The 13338-nt window shown below is 42.2% G+C and overlaps 1 protein-coding gene across 1 annotated transcript; it reads left to right on the forward strand.

The window, feature by feature from the left end:
* Positions 1 to 6096: 6096 nt before the first annotated feature.
* TOB1 (transducer of ERBB2, 1) lies at positions 6097 to 10579 on the forward strand. Its single transcript, XM_088138450.1, has 2 exons — positions 6097 to 6305; positions 8694 to 10579. Exon 2 carries the CDS (start codon positions 8838 to 8840, stop codon positions 9834 to 9836), a length of 999 nt encoding a protein of 332 aa, XP_087994576.1. The 5' UTR covers positions 6097 to 6305; positions 8694 to 8837; the 3' UTR covers positions 9837 to 10579.
* The last annotated feature ends 2759 nt before the right edge of the window (positions 10580 to 13338 follow it).

A 13338-nucleotide genomic window follows, 5' to 3' on the forward strand; every position in this document is an offset into this window, starting at 1 on the left:
ATGCCCTGGAGAAACTGAAAATCACTGCTTTGTGAGCACTTCTGCCCGCCCCTCCAAAGAAGCCAACAAATATGTATTTTGCACACATAATTGTATGTGCTGGTTGGAGCTGAGGGGGGAACAGGAGGTCAAGGCCCTTCCTGATTCCAACTCAGAAGATGCTTCTGTGTGTTTCCCACCATCTCACCCTTCCACAGCACGCGAGGGACGACCACCAGGATTCTGCCTGCCTTCTGCACAGAATATGAAAATATCTGCCAAATGAAAACTGAATCCTCCCACATGCCGCAACAGTCATTAGTAACTGTTATCATGAGCAGCAGGATCAACACCCCTTCTTAGAGCCTCACAACAATAGTGGTGTGCAGAAACCTGACAAAGCAATTCATATTCCAAGAGAAAGAAAAAATTACTCAGCGATGAAGAGGAGTCACTCATACAGTAGTAAAAGAAATGGTGACAATTTGCCTTGCTTACTTGAACTTACATATGGAATTATAATTATCCTTCCAAGGATGATAGTGACTATTCTGGAATTATAGAATTAGGTATAACCAATGAAATAACTCTGATGTTAACTCAACCCTGATGACTGTGTAAAATGCTGCTTCTGTAAATTCTTTATTGTTGACACACCTCTGGTAATTGCAAATGCTGCATTTAAAACAAGATAGTTCTTACTGCTAAAGAAAGGATGGCTCTAATGATTACACATAGCAATTAATGAGCTGGATCCAGACTTAGTCATGCTTGCAGCAAACCTACCGAACATTTGTAAATCTTAGTTTATTGTAAATAAATTATATGCTAATGAATGTAATCTTTTCACTCCTGCTTGCTTCTTCCTACTTGGAAAAAATGACTAAAAAAACATACATTATGTGCTTAACGTGTTATCAGAATCTGAGTTCCTGCATTCTTGCTACCCTTACAAGCCACAATTGTCAAACAGAGTTTATTCTCAAATTCTGATTAAATTGGGAATAACAATACTGCTCAGAGTCAGGTTCAGTTGGAGTAACTTGTAAATCTTGTTAAATAAATACAAGATCCTGGATCCAAGATCAAGCAATTTTTAGTTTGTTTTGCCATTCACACATGTGGGAGGAGTCAGGCAGAATCAAATAAACTGCATGTACTAGGAAGCTACACATTTATAGTAATTTGCCAGAATCTTGGCTTACCTTTTCATGCAAACATTTTATTTAAAAACAGATCCCAAACTGGACTGTTTACCATGATACCTTATTTAAGTGCCACTGATTTCAACTGGTCTATTTAAGCATGATTAAGTCTCCACCCTAAACAATAGTGACTGTGGGATATTATGAAGAATATTAGCTATGGTTGTGTAATATGTTGATAAAACGCTTGGGGTTGAGAAGTAATTTCCATTTTCCAGTATTACATTAATAATAATATACCTTTTCATAATAGGAAGCCTATTGACCCTCAAAAATATTCATGGCTGTTATTCCAGACAAAGGTCAAAATGCATTATAAAATTATTATTTGTTACTTAAATAGTGCTTTTAAATACTGCATTGATCTGAAAGAATTCTCTCCCCAAATAATTTATCATTAAAATGGGAGGATTGCCTTGGACTTGCTGAAATCACAACAGTAAATGCAAACAAGGATTTTCCATTATTAACTTACTTTTGGGGGGCTAGGGTTGGTCTTAAATTCAGAGTCAGCTTTCTTTCTATTAATACAGGTAGTTTAATAAAAATATATAAAAACCTCAAAGTATTATGAGCATAGATAGTATTAAAATTTAATACAAGTTTGGATACAATATGACAATACAATCTCATATTTTTAAAAAAGCCTTGATTTTTTATTTAAAAAACTAATACCAAGTCCATTTAAACATAAAAAAAGGCCAAACCAAATACATTTACCCAAAATACATTGAAATAATCCCCACCAAAGCATTTGACCTGCTGGGTTATCAAAATTCTTGTCTATATAGAATTATGTGTTATGCTGAGAAAAAAGTGTAAGACTCCTTCAGAACAAACAAATATTCTGAAATTCTGTTGCTAGTTGGTTTTTTCCCCAATTATTTAATTTTCTCCTTTCATTCCAACATACAATATGCTTATAACAACAGTTGTTCACATTTCTCTTTACAGTTAAAGTTATAATATGGCCTCTTTTAAGCAGTAAGGTTCATTCATTGGTTTGAAAAATCATAATAATTCCCCAATTGATTGGACAACAGATCATTTAACATGAACATTTACAAAAGGATGTGACAATTGTTGTTTAGTCGTTAAGTCGTGTCCGACTCTTCGTGACCCCATGAACTGTTTGATGTAGGGGGAATGCCTGTTCTAAAATAATCCTCCTGTGATGTGTCTGGCTGGATTCACACATGGTACAAAGCCATCATGTGATTTTTTAGTTTGATCTTGCATGTTGTCTGAACCCAGGCATGGTGGCTCATCCAGCAAACTAGTAAAGGAAACAGTGGTGGAAGAGTAAGTAATGTGCTGGCTGCACACGACCCCCCAGCCTTTTTGCAGTTTCTGGAGGTCAAAATTGTATCACCAAAATTAATAAAACTTGATGACGGTCTGAAGGATCCATGTCCAATTTTTGCTAAACGCAGAAAAAGTGTTTAGTTTTTTTAATGTTATCTATTATACTGATATCTCATGCTTTTGCTAAGGAGCTTAGGTGATTTCTAGGGATCTCTTTCCCTTGTCTTTACAACTGTATGAGTTAAAACTTTTTTATGTGTGCAAGGAACACATGGGGAGCTTCCGACAACATTCCAACAATGTCCCAAATTTTCAAGTGGCTTGTTTAATCTTGTGTGAACCCCCTGTGGCTTGCAAACAATAATTTATCACTTAACATGTGTAAACCTTACCAACTGTGGGATTTTAGGAAACCATGATTAAACTATGACATCAAAAATGCATGGAACCAATTTTACAGGCAAGCAATGGAGCTATCATTGTTAGCAGCAAGATCTAACTCAACCAGTTCTTCACGCGCACCCACCTGGTTTGGTTCACGGACCCCTTACCACATTCCCAAGCAGAGAGGCTGTTCATATGCCTTACCGCTGGAACCAGCAGAGATCTGACTACGTGTCCCTTTTGTATACTTCCAAGGAACATACTATAATTCTTGATCAAATATTATGCACCTGGTTTCTGTATTCATCCTCTGCAGTACACTTCAGGCTCCTATTTTTAGACCCCTCTGTGTGACTTCCAGGTGGAGCTTTTCCTGTTCTAAGCCCTTTCCCCTGTTGTAAAACTTGGTTACAGAACTACCAGCTCTTGCTTTTAGCCTGAGGGACTCTCTATTTCAGCTGAATGGGTTTTGAACCAGGAACCCAAGTACTGTACACCCTCCCCTGTGAATAAATCCCACCAAATTCCAGGGGACCTGACACGCGAAGGAGAGAACATTTCCGATCTCAGCCCGGCCAATCCAGGAGGCAGCGAGCTCTTTAAGGGCGACCCCCGAGGAAGCTAAACGAGGCGACAGTTGTTGACTTTCTTGCTGACCCCCCCCCCCGCTAAAATTTCTGACGTAGTTTTCCTAGAAACCAAATCCTGATCAAGTGATGACTTCAGAGGGAACGCAGGAGGTAACCGGTCATCCTTACTACCCGTGGATCCTATTTTCAGCCCGAATGGAATTTTTTACAGCAAAGGAAACAAACTTCTCTTTTATTCGGCTCGTACAAAACTACATTTCACGTCATTTTTAAACCCTCCTTACTGGGAATATTATAGGAGCATTCAAAGGTGCTCATGCAATACACATTGCCAATGTGACAGACGACAAGGCACACTTCTGTAGCCTTCCCTTCGCAGCACGGGACTTTTAAAGCTGGGGGGGGGGGTTGGCTTGGCCACCCCGCAGCCTCTCTATTCGCCCCCCTCCCGCACTTCGGGCACGCAGCCACCTTTTGAAAGGGAACAAGCCCGTCCTCCCGTCTTTCCTGCGAAGATGGCAGAGGTCTCTCCCGGGAAAGACTGGCAAACAAACCGCGGAGATCCGGCCTGGCACAGGCAGCCGCCTCAGAGGGCGGACCTCGCACCGCCCCCCCGTCGCGGCTGCACCTTTGGAACAGCAGCCTTCCCAACCCAGGGGTGGTTCTTCCTCCCTCCCCGTTACTCAGCGAGCCTTGCTCTTCTTGGACTCCTTCCTTTCTTCCTTCCATCCGTCTCCGGCTCTTGAGTTCCCCCCTCCTCCTCCCTCCTGCTGTTTTATATTTTTCTCCTTTTCCCCCCCTTAATTAAGTTCAGGAGCAACAGCAGGGCAAGCCAAGCGTTTCAACTCCGGGCGGGTCAACGGTGACTGACAGGCTCGGGAGCCAATGGCGAGAGGAGAAGAGCGAGGGGGCGCCTCTGGGGTACTGTGGTGGGCTCGCCGCTGCGAGGGAGCAGGCCCCCTCCCCCTTTTCCCTCCCAGCGCCACATCGGCCTTTGTCTCTTTCTGCTGCAACGGGCAGAAGGGAGAAGGGAGCTCTTTGCCCCCCTCCCCCACACCCTTGGCTGGGTCCTTCCTTCTTGCTGCTTCATGAACAGGCAAGCCGGAGGTCGATGGCTCGGAAGAGCGATGTCCGAGACGAGGCCCATCATTCCGGGCGAAGGATGCTTTGCTGACATGCGTGCAGGCGAGCGTGGACAGACCGTAGCGACATGATCCCAGTAACGTCCAGAGGCCAGATAGTTAGGCATATCGATATTAATCAGCAAAGAAACCGTAGCAGAAGGTCTCTATGATGAAATGCACGGGAATTGATTGATAGGGAAATAACGGGCAATTTACCAACTCAATCGAACCCCCCTTTTTAAATAGTTTCCCATAAAAATTATGCCGTTGGCGTCCTGGCAACCACAGAAGGCTATTTAATTTCCTGTTCTGTAGCAATAGTCGCAGAGACGGAAAAGAGGCTTTGGGGGCGACATCGCTTTCTTTGACCTGTGAAATATGCTCTTCAAAAAAACCCCGAGGGCGTGTGAAGTATAAAGGAGTGGAAAACGACCCCCTTCCTAAACAATTTCGCAAGGTGAAACGGGAAACAATTGGCAAGGGAAAGCACACAACAGCCCTCCGCCCCAATACACACGCTGTCCGTAGTTGAACAAACGTTGCTTTACTGTATTGTCAAGCGGAGAGCTGGACGCGGCGATTGGACTCAGACGCGCTTTCCCCGTGACGTCAAGGCAAAGAGCATCCTGGGATGCGTAGTTTTACCCTTCCTGGAGGGAGGCAGAGGGCAGCCAAGAGGAGTGACGTCACGCTTGACGTCGCGACGGGAGGGCTGGAGGTGGGAATTAACTCGGAGGCTCGTTGGCCCCGGGGGGGGGAGGGGGGAGAAAGCGGTGGCACATAAAGCAAGATGGCGATGAGGAGGATGAATGCACGCACACCCTGAAGATGTGGGTGCGGAGGGTGGGGAGAGCCTGCGACACAGGAGGAGCGCCTGCAAGGATAGGGGAGGAGGAGGCGGCGGCCGTGGCTGGAGAATGGAGGTGAAATAAACAGCGGAGGGAACAGCTGTCAACAGTGAGAGAGGAAACCCTAAGCGCCAGGGCTCACGAAAGCGGGGAGGACGATGCAGAGGAAGGAGTATTTGGGCTCAGATGCAAGGCAGTGGCCAACATATTAAGAAATACACTTTTTCCTGGGTACCTAGTCCCAAGTGAAGCATGCAAAGAATCGCATTCTTACAATGTCGGGGGAGGCTTTTAATAAGACCACCCGGACAAGAGCAAAATAGACAACACAGACATACGTACGTACGTACACATAAAAAAACACCCTAAACCTTTTGCTCCAGGAGAATGAAGAGGAGAAAGAAAAGAACCGTGCAGGGGGCAGGTGAAAAAAGGAGACAGGGGTTTGAGTAGGTGGGGGGAGCTCGGGGGCGGGGACTGCGGCCTTATTGGCAGGCGAAAAGGCCCTATCGGCAGCAGCGGTTGAAGCCGAGGACGACCGATTGGCGGGCCGGTGGGTGGGGCCAGACGAAATGGTGGGCGGGGAGCGGGTGGGCGTAACCACGCGGGGCCAAACGGGGCGGGGCGAGGGAGGCGATATATAGGGGCCGGAGGAGCACTCGGGCTCTACAAGAAGGCGTCGAGCAGCTGCCGGAGCGGGTGCGCGCTTCCTCGGGTCGGAGGCGAGCAGCGCCATCCTCCCTTTCCCTCTCCGAGCGCCCTTTCGGGGAATGGGGCTTCGCTCCTGAGCCCCCTCCGTGCCCTCCGCACCCCTCGGACGCTCGCCGGAATTGTTGCACTACCAGTCACGCCTCCTGCCCGCTCGCCCGGGTGAGTGTCCCTCGCGCTGCTGGCGGGCGGCGGAGCCCGGCGCTGAGGGGGCCGGCGGGGCTCCGGTGGGCCTGGGCGGATTTCGGGTGGCGGGGCGCGCCCGGCCCTCACGGCCGTCCGCGTGCGAGGGGGCCGCGCGCCGAGGGAGTGGAGGAGCCGGCTGGCAGCGAGCGAGCGAGCGAGCGGGGTGTGGGCAGAAGGGCTGACAGGGCAGCGGCGGCGGAGGGTGTTGACACAACCCTGCAGGAGGAGGAGGGGGGAGGGAGAGGGAGAGGGAGTGGCGCGGTTGGGAAGGAGGGCGGGCGGAGCCCCTTCCCAGGCAAGTGCGGGCGGGGGGGAGGCTCGGCCGGGAGGGTCCCGGGCAGGAGGCTGCCTCGCGCCGCGCGGAGTCCGGGCGGGCTAGTTGGCTCGCCGGGGCTGGCGGTCCGGCCCCTCCCCGGCGGCCCTGGTGGGAGGGGGCTGGAGGGCGGTACAGCGAGGGCAGTTGGAGGGGTTGGCCCCGTCCCGCGGGGCGGAGAGCCGGGCGGCCGGGGCTGGGAGATGATCGGAGTGCCGGCCTGGAGGGGTGGCTGACAGGCCGATTTTGTACGTGTGGTGGTTGTAGCGCTTCAGCCGCACGGTGGAAAGTGCGGTGTGTCTTTTTTGCAGGGGGTGGGGTGGGGTGGGGTTTCCTTAAGGTAAAGAGACTGCCAATAGTTACATGGGAAAAGGGATGGTAAAAAAAGACAATAGGAGCGGGTTGGGGAGAGGGGCTTATAAGCCGAATAACCCGTGTCATTGCCACAGTTACATCACTTTTGCGAAGTATCTCCTGTCCCATATGGTATAAAAGGCAAAAATAGATTGGCAGTGAGACGACAGAGAATTTGGTTGGGCATGGCTTGACCAGGGGGGAGAGAGGGAGGCCTTGGCCAATCATTTTCCCCTTTATAGAAAACACTTTTCTCCTGCTGCTGGAGCTTCAAGAGCTGTGAGCAGAAATCTAATGAGACTCAACTGCCTGATTATGTAATGCTGTATTACTCTGCTTAAGATATTTGCTTTTCTCCAGCTCTCTATCACCACCACTACCATGATTAATGTAATTAACCGGGTTAACTGATTTTAAAAGGGTTGTGTTAAAGATAACATTTGAAATATTTCAGTCTTTTTGTGCCATATGGTACAGTATCTACCCTCCAGGAATGGGTAATATCTTTCTTACAGTGCAAGGAAGGTTAAACAAATGGATAAATAATTTTAAATACTCCATATAGCTTCCCTAATCAGTTCTTCTGTATCTTATATATGTCATTTGTAAATACCTTCTGTTTGCCCTTGATCTTTCCTTATCCCCACCCAGTGCTGATCTAGCAAAATGTTTAAAGGTTGCCTTATCAGCTGGTGGTTCTCTTATCATGTAAAGAGGGCACAAGGAAAAGAAAATGTCTTTAGAAGATCTGAAATCAACTATTTATGGCAAATTTCAGAAATTTTGAAGTACTACTGTTTCAGTTTTAAACTACTGTTGCAATGCAGTGCAATGAAAAAACAAAAACAAAATATGGAAAGAAATACAACTGTTAATTTTTAATAGTTGCTTAAATGTGGAACTTTAAATAATTTAAAATCTAGCAGTATAATTTTCAAGCATTCACATTTAACTTTTCGTTTTAATTTGTAATTAAAGTTGTACAACAGTTATTTCACTGCTTCATAACTGAAGGAAAAAGATTCCTCTAAGGATTGCATATTCTGGTTGAATACTGTTTCTATTGCGGAATGTAATTTTTTTTTTCCTAAGGGGTCTTGATCTGGTAATTTTAAAAGTTGTAGAATTAAAGTGGCTTCTTTGCTTATTCTCGTTAATGAACTTACATGTCATGCCTGTACCTAATAATAAAAATTATTCTGGAAGGTGACATATGTAGGTTTTTAACCTGCCAAAAGATAGTATTTATGACATTTCTGACTCAGCTGAAGCAGTATTATGAGCACTATATTAGATAGCTTTTAACAGAAGGGACTATTTTAATCTAAGTAGAGTGAGGAGAATACTAAGTATTACAGTTGGATTCTGTAAACCATAATAAATGGGTTTGGTACAGTATTATTGGCAGGTTTTTTATGGCTCCAGTTAGATACTAAAGATACAATTATACAAAATGCAGATTTTGAAGTGATCATTGTTATATCTTAGAAATGTTATTGGTGCTTTTTATAGTGTTTTTTTAATTTAAAATATTTAACCTAGTTAGCCTATATAGTATATGTGATTCTAGTACTGTATTGAAGATACTGTCAGTAAGAAATATAACCGGTTTTAGGCAAAGTGTGAATTTAATAGGCCTTGTTCATTTGCTCTTGTACTTTTCTTACTTGGATTTTTCTTTTTTACCCCCCGTGAAGGAACAACACTACTCAAGGTGAAGAATAATAATCAACTAAAATCAGCACTTTGAAAACAATTTTTGCTTTCCTGTGGTATTTTGAACTTTTTTTCCTGATCGTTGTGGTTTGAAACAGAGACTGTAATTTTGTGCTGTAGCAGCTATGCAGCTTGAAATACAAGTAGCACTCAATTTTATTATTTCATATTTGTACAATAAGCTTCCCAGACGACGTGTGAACATTTTTGGAGAAGAACTTGAAAGACTACTTAAGAAGAAGTATGAAGGGCACTGGTATCCAGAAAAGCCATACAAAGGATCAGGGTTTAGATGTATACATGTAGGCGAAAAAGTGGACCCAGTTATTGAACAAGCATCCAAAGAGAGTGGTTTGGACATTGATGATGTTCGTGGCAATCTGCCTCAGGATCTTAGTGTTTGGATTGACCCATTTGAGGTTTCATACCAAATTGGTGAAAAGGGACCAGTGAAAGTGCTTTATGTGGATGATTCCAGTGAAAATGGATGTGAACTAGATAAAGAAATCAAGAATAGCTTTAACCCAGAGGCCCAGGTGTTCATGCCAATTAGTGACCCCGCATCTTCTGTGTCAAGCTCTCCTTCGCCTCCCATTGGTCATTCTGCCACTGTGAGCCCAACCTTCATGCCCCGTTCCACTCAGCCTTTAACTTTCACCACTGCCACATTTGCTGCCACCAAGTTTGGCTCAACCAAAATGAAGAACAGCAGCCGTACCAACAAGGTTGCCCGCACTTCTCCCACTAATCTTGGTTTGAATGTCAATGATCTGCTGAAACAGAAAGCTCTTTCATCCTCCATGCACTCTCTCTATGGTCTTGGCCTCAATAGCCAGCAGGTTTCACAACAGCAACAACCATCACAACAGCAGCAGAAAACATCTGCCCTTTCTCCTAACGCAAAGGAGTTCATTTTCCCTAATGTACAGGGCCAAGATAGTACAAACAACCTGTTCCCTGGAGACAATCCCCTTAACCTTAGTCCTCTCCAGTACAGTAATGCCTTTGATATGTTTGCAGCCTATGGAGGTCTAAATGAAAAGTCTTTTGTGGATGGCTTGAATTTCAGTTTAAATAGCATGCAGTACTCTAACCAGCAATTCCAGCCTGTAATGGCTAACTAAACAAAAATACAAATCATATTGTACAAGTTGAAATGCACGTACCCAAGGGTGTTAACTTTTTCACCTCTTGAGTTTTTTCTAAAAAGCTTGTAGTATGAATACATTCAAGCTTGGTTAGATAAGGACAACATGCATCTTTTTTTCATTTGCCAACCAAGCACAAAGTTATTTTTTACTGACTGTACATTAAATATATTCAAGATATGGCCTCTTACAGTATTTAAGATATAGCAAGGACAGCTGATTTTTTATACATAAAAAATTGGCACTAATAAATGGGTTTATTGGTCTTTTCTAATTGTATAATTTAATTTAGTACAAAGTTTGTAAAATATCAGAGTATATATTGTTTCTACAACATGGTATTGCATTTTTATCTTTTTACTACAGTGATCTGTGACAACTGCAGCAGCTTCATGTTGTATTTTTTTTACTGAAATTATAAAATCCATCTTAAAAAAACATCAATTCTAAAAGTGTACAAAATATTCCTTAAGTGGTGGAATTCAAACTGTATGGAAAACTTTTCCAAGAAAGAAACACAAATTGTATTTTCTGTTAAAAAGTTTAAAGATTTTTTGCTATATATTATGGAAGAAAATGTAATCGTAAATATTAATTTTGTACCTACATTGTGCAATACTTGAAAAAGGTATAAAAGTATTTTGAGTCAATGTCTTATGTTAAAGAGAGGGACTGAAATAGTTTATATTAAGTTTGTATTAAAATTCTTTAAAATTCAATTATTGTGGTCTTGGTTTATTGGTTAAATAATATAGTAGTACACTGATAATGTAGAACATTATTTGTATATAGGTCAGCTAAAGAAGTTGGTTACACTGATGCCTCATGATAATGTGTTGTTAAAAATTATGCCAAAGCAAGCTTTGTATTTAAGCACTCGCCCAATAGTTACAGGTGACAAGAAATTGCATTCATGTTGGTGAGTCAGACTTAACAGAGGAGGAATGGAGTCCCTACATTCCTCCTTTGACCCAGTATAGAAGCCAAGTGAGCTGCCAGAGGCTGCTGCATTATATTAGTGGCACGCCTACTTCTAGAAAAATACCTTCTGTACAATTTTTTTATAATGCAGGATGAAGGATGTTGCTCTTCTAGGATTGTTTTTCGTTATCTGGCTGTCCTGGTACACATTTTCCTGTATATCAATTTGCACTCATTTCTACAGAGTGTTCTTGATTAGATTAATGCTGAATTAATGAAGTATATAATTCAATAAATGAGTATTTCAATCCTATGTTTTGGATTTAAAGCTCAGAAACAACCTGAAGAAAATTAATTTTCTTACAACATTCACCTTACAAATAAGCTTCATTATTTTCTAATATTGTAGGAGTTAGGTGCTATAAAATATAAATTCAGTAGGTTTCCAATAAAGTTTACTTTTAAAAAGAGATTTTTTCTTTTCTCATCCCAAATAAACATATGCCTGAAACTGAAGAACTTATTTGAGGCACTTATGTAGATCCTTCCATATGAAAATACCATTCAGGAGCAGAGGCACCTTAACATATCAAATTAGCTGAAGTTTCCGCAGTACAGAAGCATGAAGCAAGACTGGCTTTAGGCATTTTCTAACCTGTGAACTAATTTATCTGTTTGTGTTGTACACTGTTGACTTTACACATCAAATATCAGTTTTGTAACACTTCTGTGATATGTGTAAAAATTCTGAATACTCCATAGATCTCAATGTGATGAATGATGTTCAGTCATGCTGACTTCAAGTTGGGATGGGATGGGCGTTTACACGTTCTTGGAATAGAGTCAGGCATGTTGCTTAGCACCATAGTAAACTGTTTTATAAAGGCTGAAATCAGGCTGTGAAGAACTAGGCCAGCAAAGGGAGCAGGCAGAAACAGAGCCCTGACTGTGTACTGAAGTAAAATATAAGAACTTCAGGTTTTTTGTTGTTGCTCTGATTTTCATCTTGTAGTCAACTTTGTATCAAGTTTTTCTTGACTCCCAGCAAGCATTGTTTAAATAGATGAAGCTGTCTTACATGAAGTATGACCAGTGTTTTGTTTGTGCTTGTCACAAGATCTTTCTTGGTCCTACTAGAAATCTTTAAATTAAAAGTGTCTTGGGCTGGGTTTAGGAATCTCTACCTGAAAAGCATGTATGCCTTCACTAAGCATTGCAACTAATTAACAAGAGTAGGAAGATGTAAATGATTGATCTTCCTGTTACTGTTTTGAGTACTTTCATATTCCAAAAAATCAAATTAAACTTTATGGAATGAGATGAGAAATGGAGAATAAGGTTATTAACAGTGTAGTTATTGTTTAGAAGTTAATGTCCCTGGAATTAAGGGCAAACTCCTTACAGTTTGAATTATAAATAGCAAGATTACAATCCTCCAGCAAACTCCATAAGAGTGGTGTTTTTTGGATAATGTGTTCATATAATCTAGGAACAAGTTACACACATGCAAATTAGCTGAGCTAACTCAAAGTATAATGAGATTTTGTTGTATTTTCCTTTTAAAAAAAAAATTTACAGCCTAATCTGTCTTGGAGTATTCCCCCCAACTGCTGATAGAATCTGTTCCAGTATATTCTCTTAACTGCTACTGTTCCAAAGAAAAACTGCAGTGAAGAACAGTCCATCCTGATACGTACTTTTAATTTTTCCTATATTAAAAGAAGAAATCTAACAGGCTGAATATTTGAGATTTGTTACATTATGAATTTATTCTAGATCAGTGCAGTTAAAGATGAATAGCCGGCAGGTCACCTATAATGATCCTGAAAACTGCAATGTGCTTGTGGTGGTCTTACTGTATTGCTTTGAAAGAAAACCACGTTTGAGAAAAAGTTGGCTAGGTAATCAAAAGGAGTGCCAAACAAGCAATTTTCCCTACTTGTATTTTTGTTTAATACAATGCCTCTTTGTGAACATTATGCTGTTTTGGAGTTTTTTAAAATATGACCCATGAATACTGAGTACAGTAGTCTGACAACATCTTTGTCAATATGGGCAAAGTTTACACTAAAATCGACTCGCAAAGGTGCTGCTGAGTTACCAAGTGTTGTTTAATAAATGTATGTTTTAATAATTAGAACATTACTTCCTCAAGGAATACAGTGCAAAGTTTTCCCTGCAATGAAGTGCAACTTAGTACATAGATAACTAGTGACATTACACACGCAATCTAGAGAGAACATAATGATTCTTCATTTCAGCTGGATTTAGATTCTAATGTTTGTAATAGCATATTAGAGAACATTTCTTAGAAGAGTTCCACAGAATCAAAAAACGTACAGTAAAGGGATTAATCTGACTGGCTCAACAAAACAAAATGTCCTAACTGCAATTTTGTATGTAATGTCTTGATCTTGCTGCCCATTGAATTCAGTGATGCTTAGTTTTGCAGCTTATAAAATTTAGCCTTAAAGGCCCTGGTGCTAATACAAGGTTATTCCTCCTTGGTGTATATGACCACCATATGTGCTAATTCTGGCCACAATCATTAACAAGG

This window comes from Python bivittatus, unplaced genomic scaffold (genome assembly GCF_059951505.1).
Source record: "Python bivittatus isolate LINGU-HERP-01145 unplaced genomic scaffold, Pbiv_v1 ctg000220_np1212, whole genome shotgun sequence".
Taxonomy (NCBI): Eukaryota; Metazoa; Chordata; class Lepidosauria; order Squamata; family Pythonidae; genus Python; species Python bivittatus.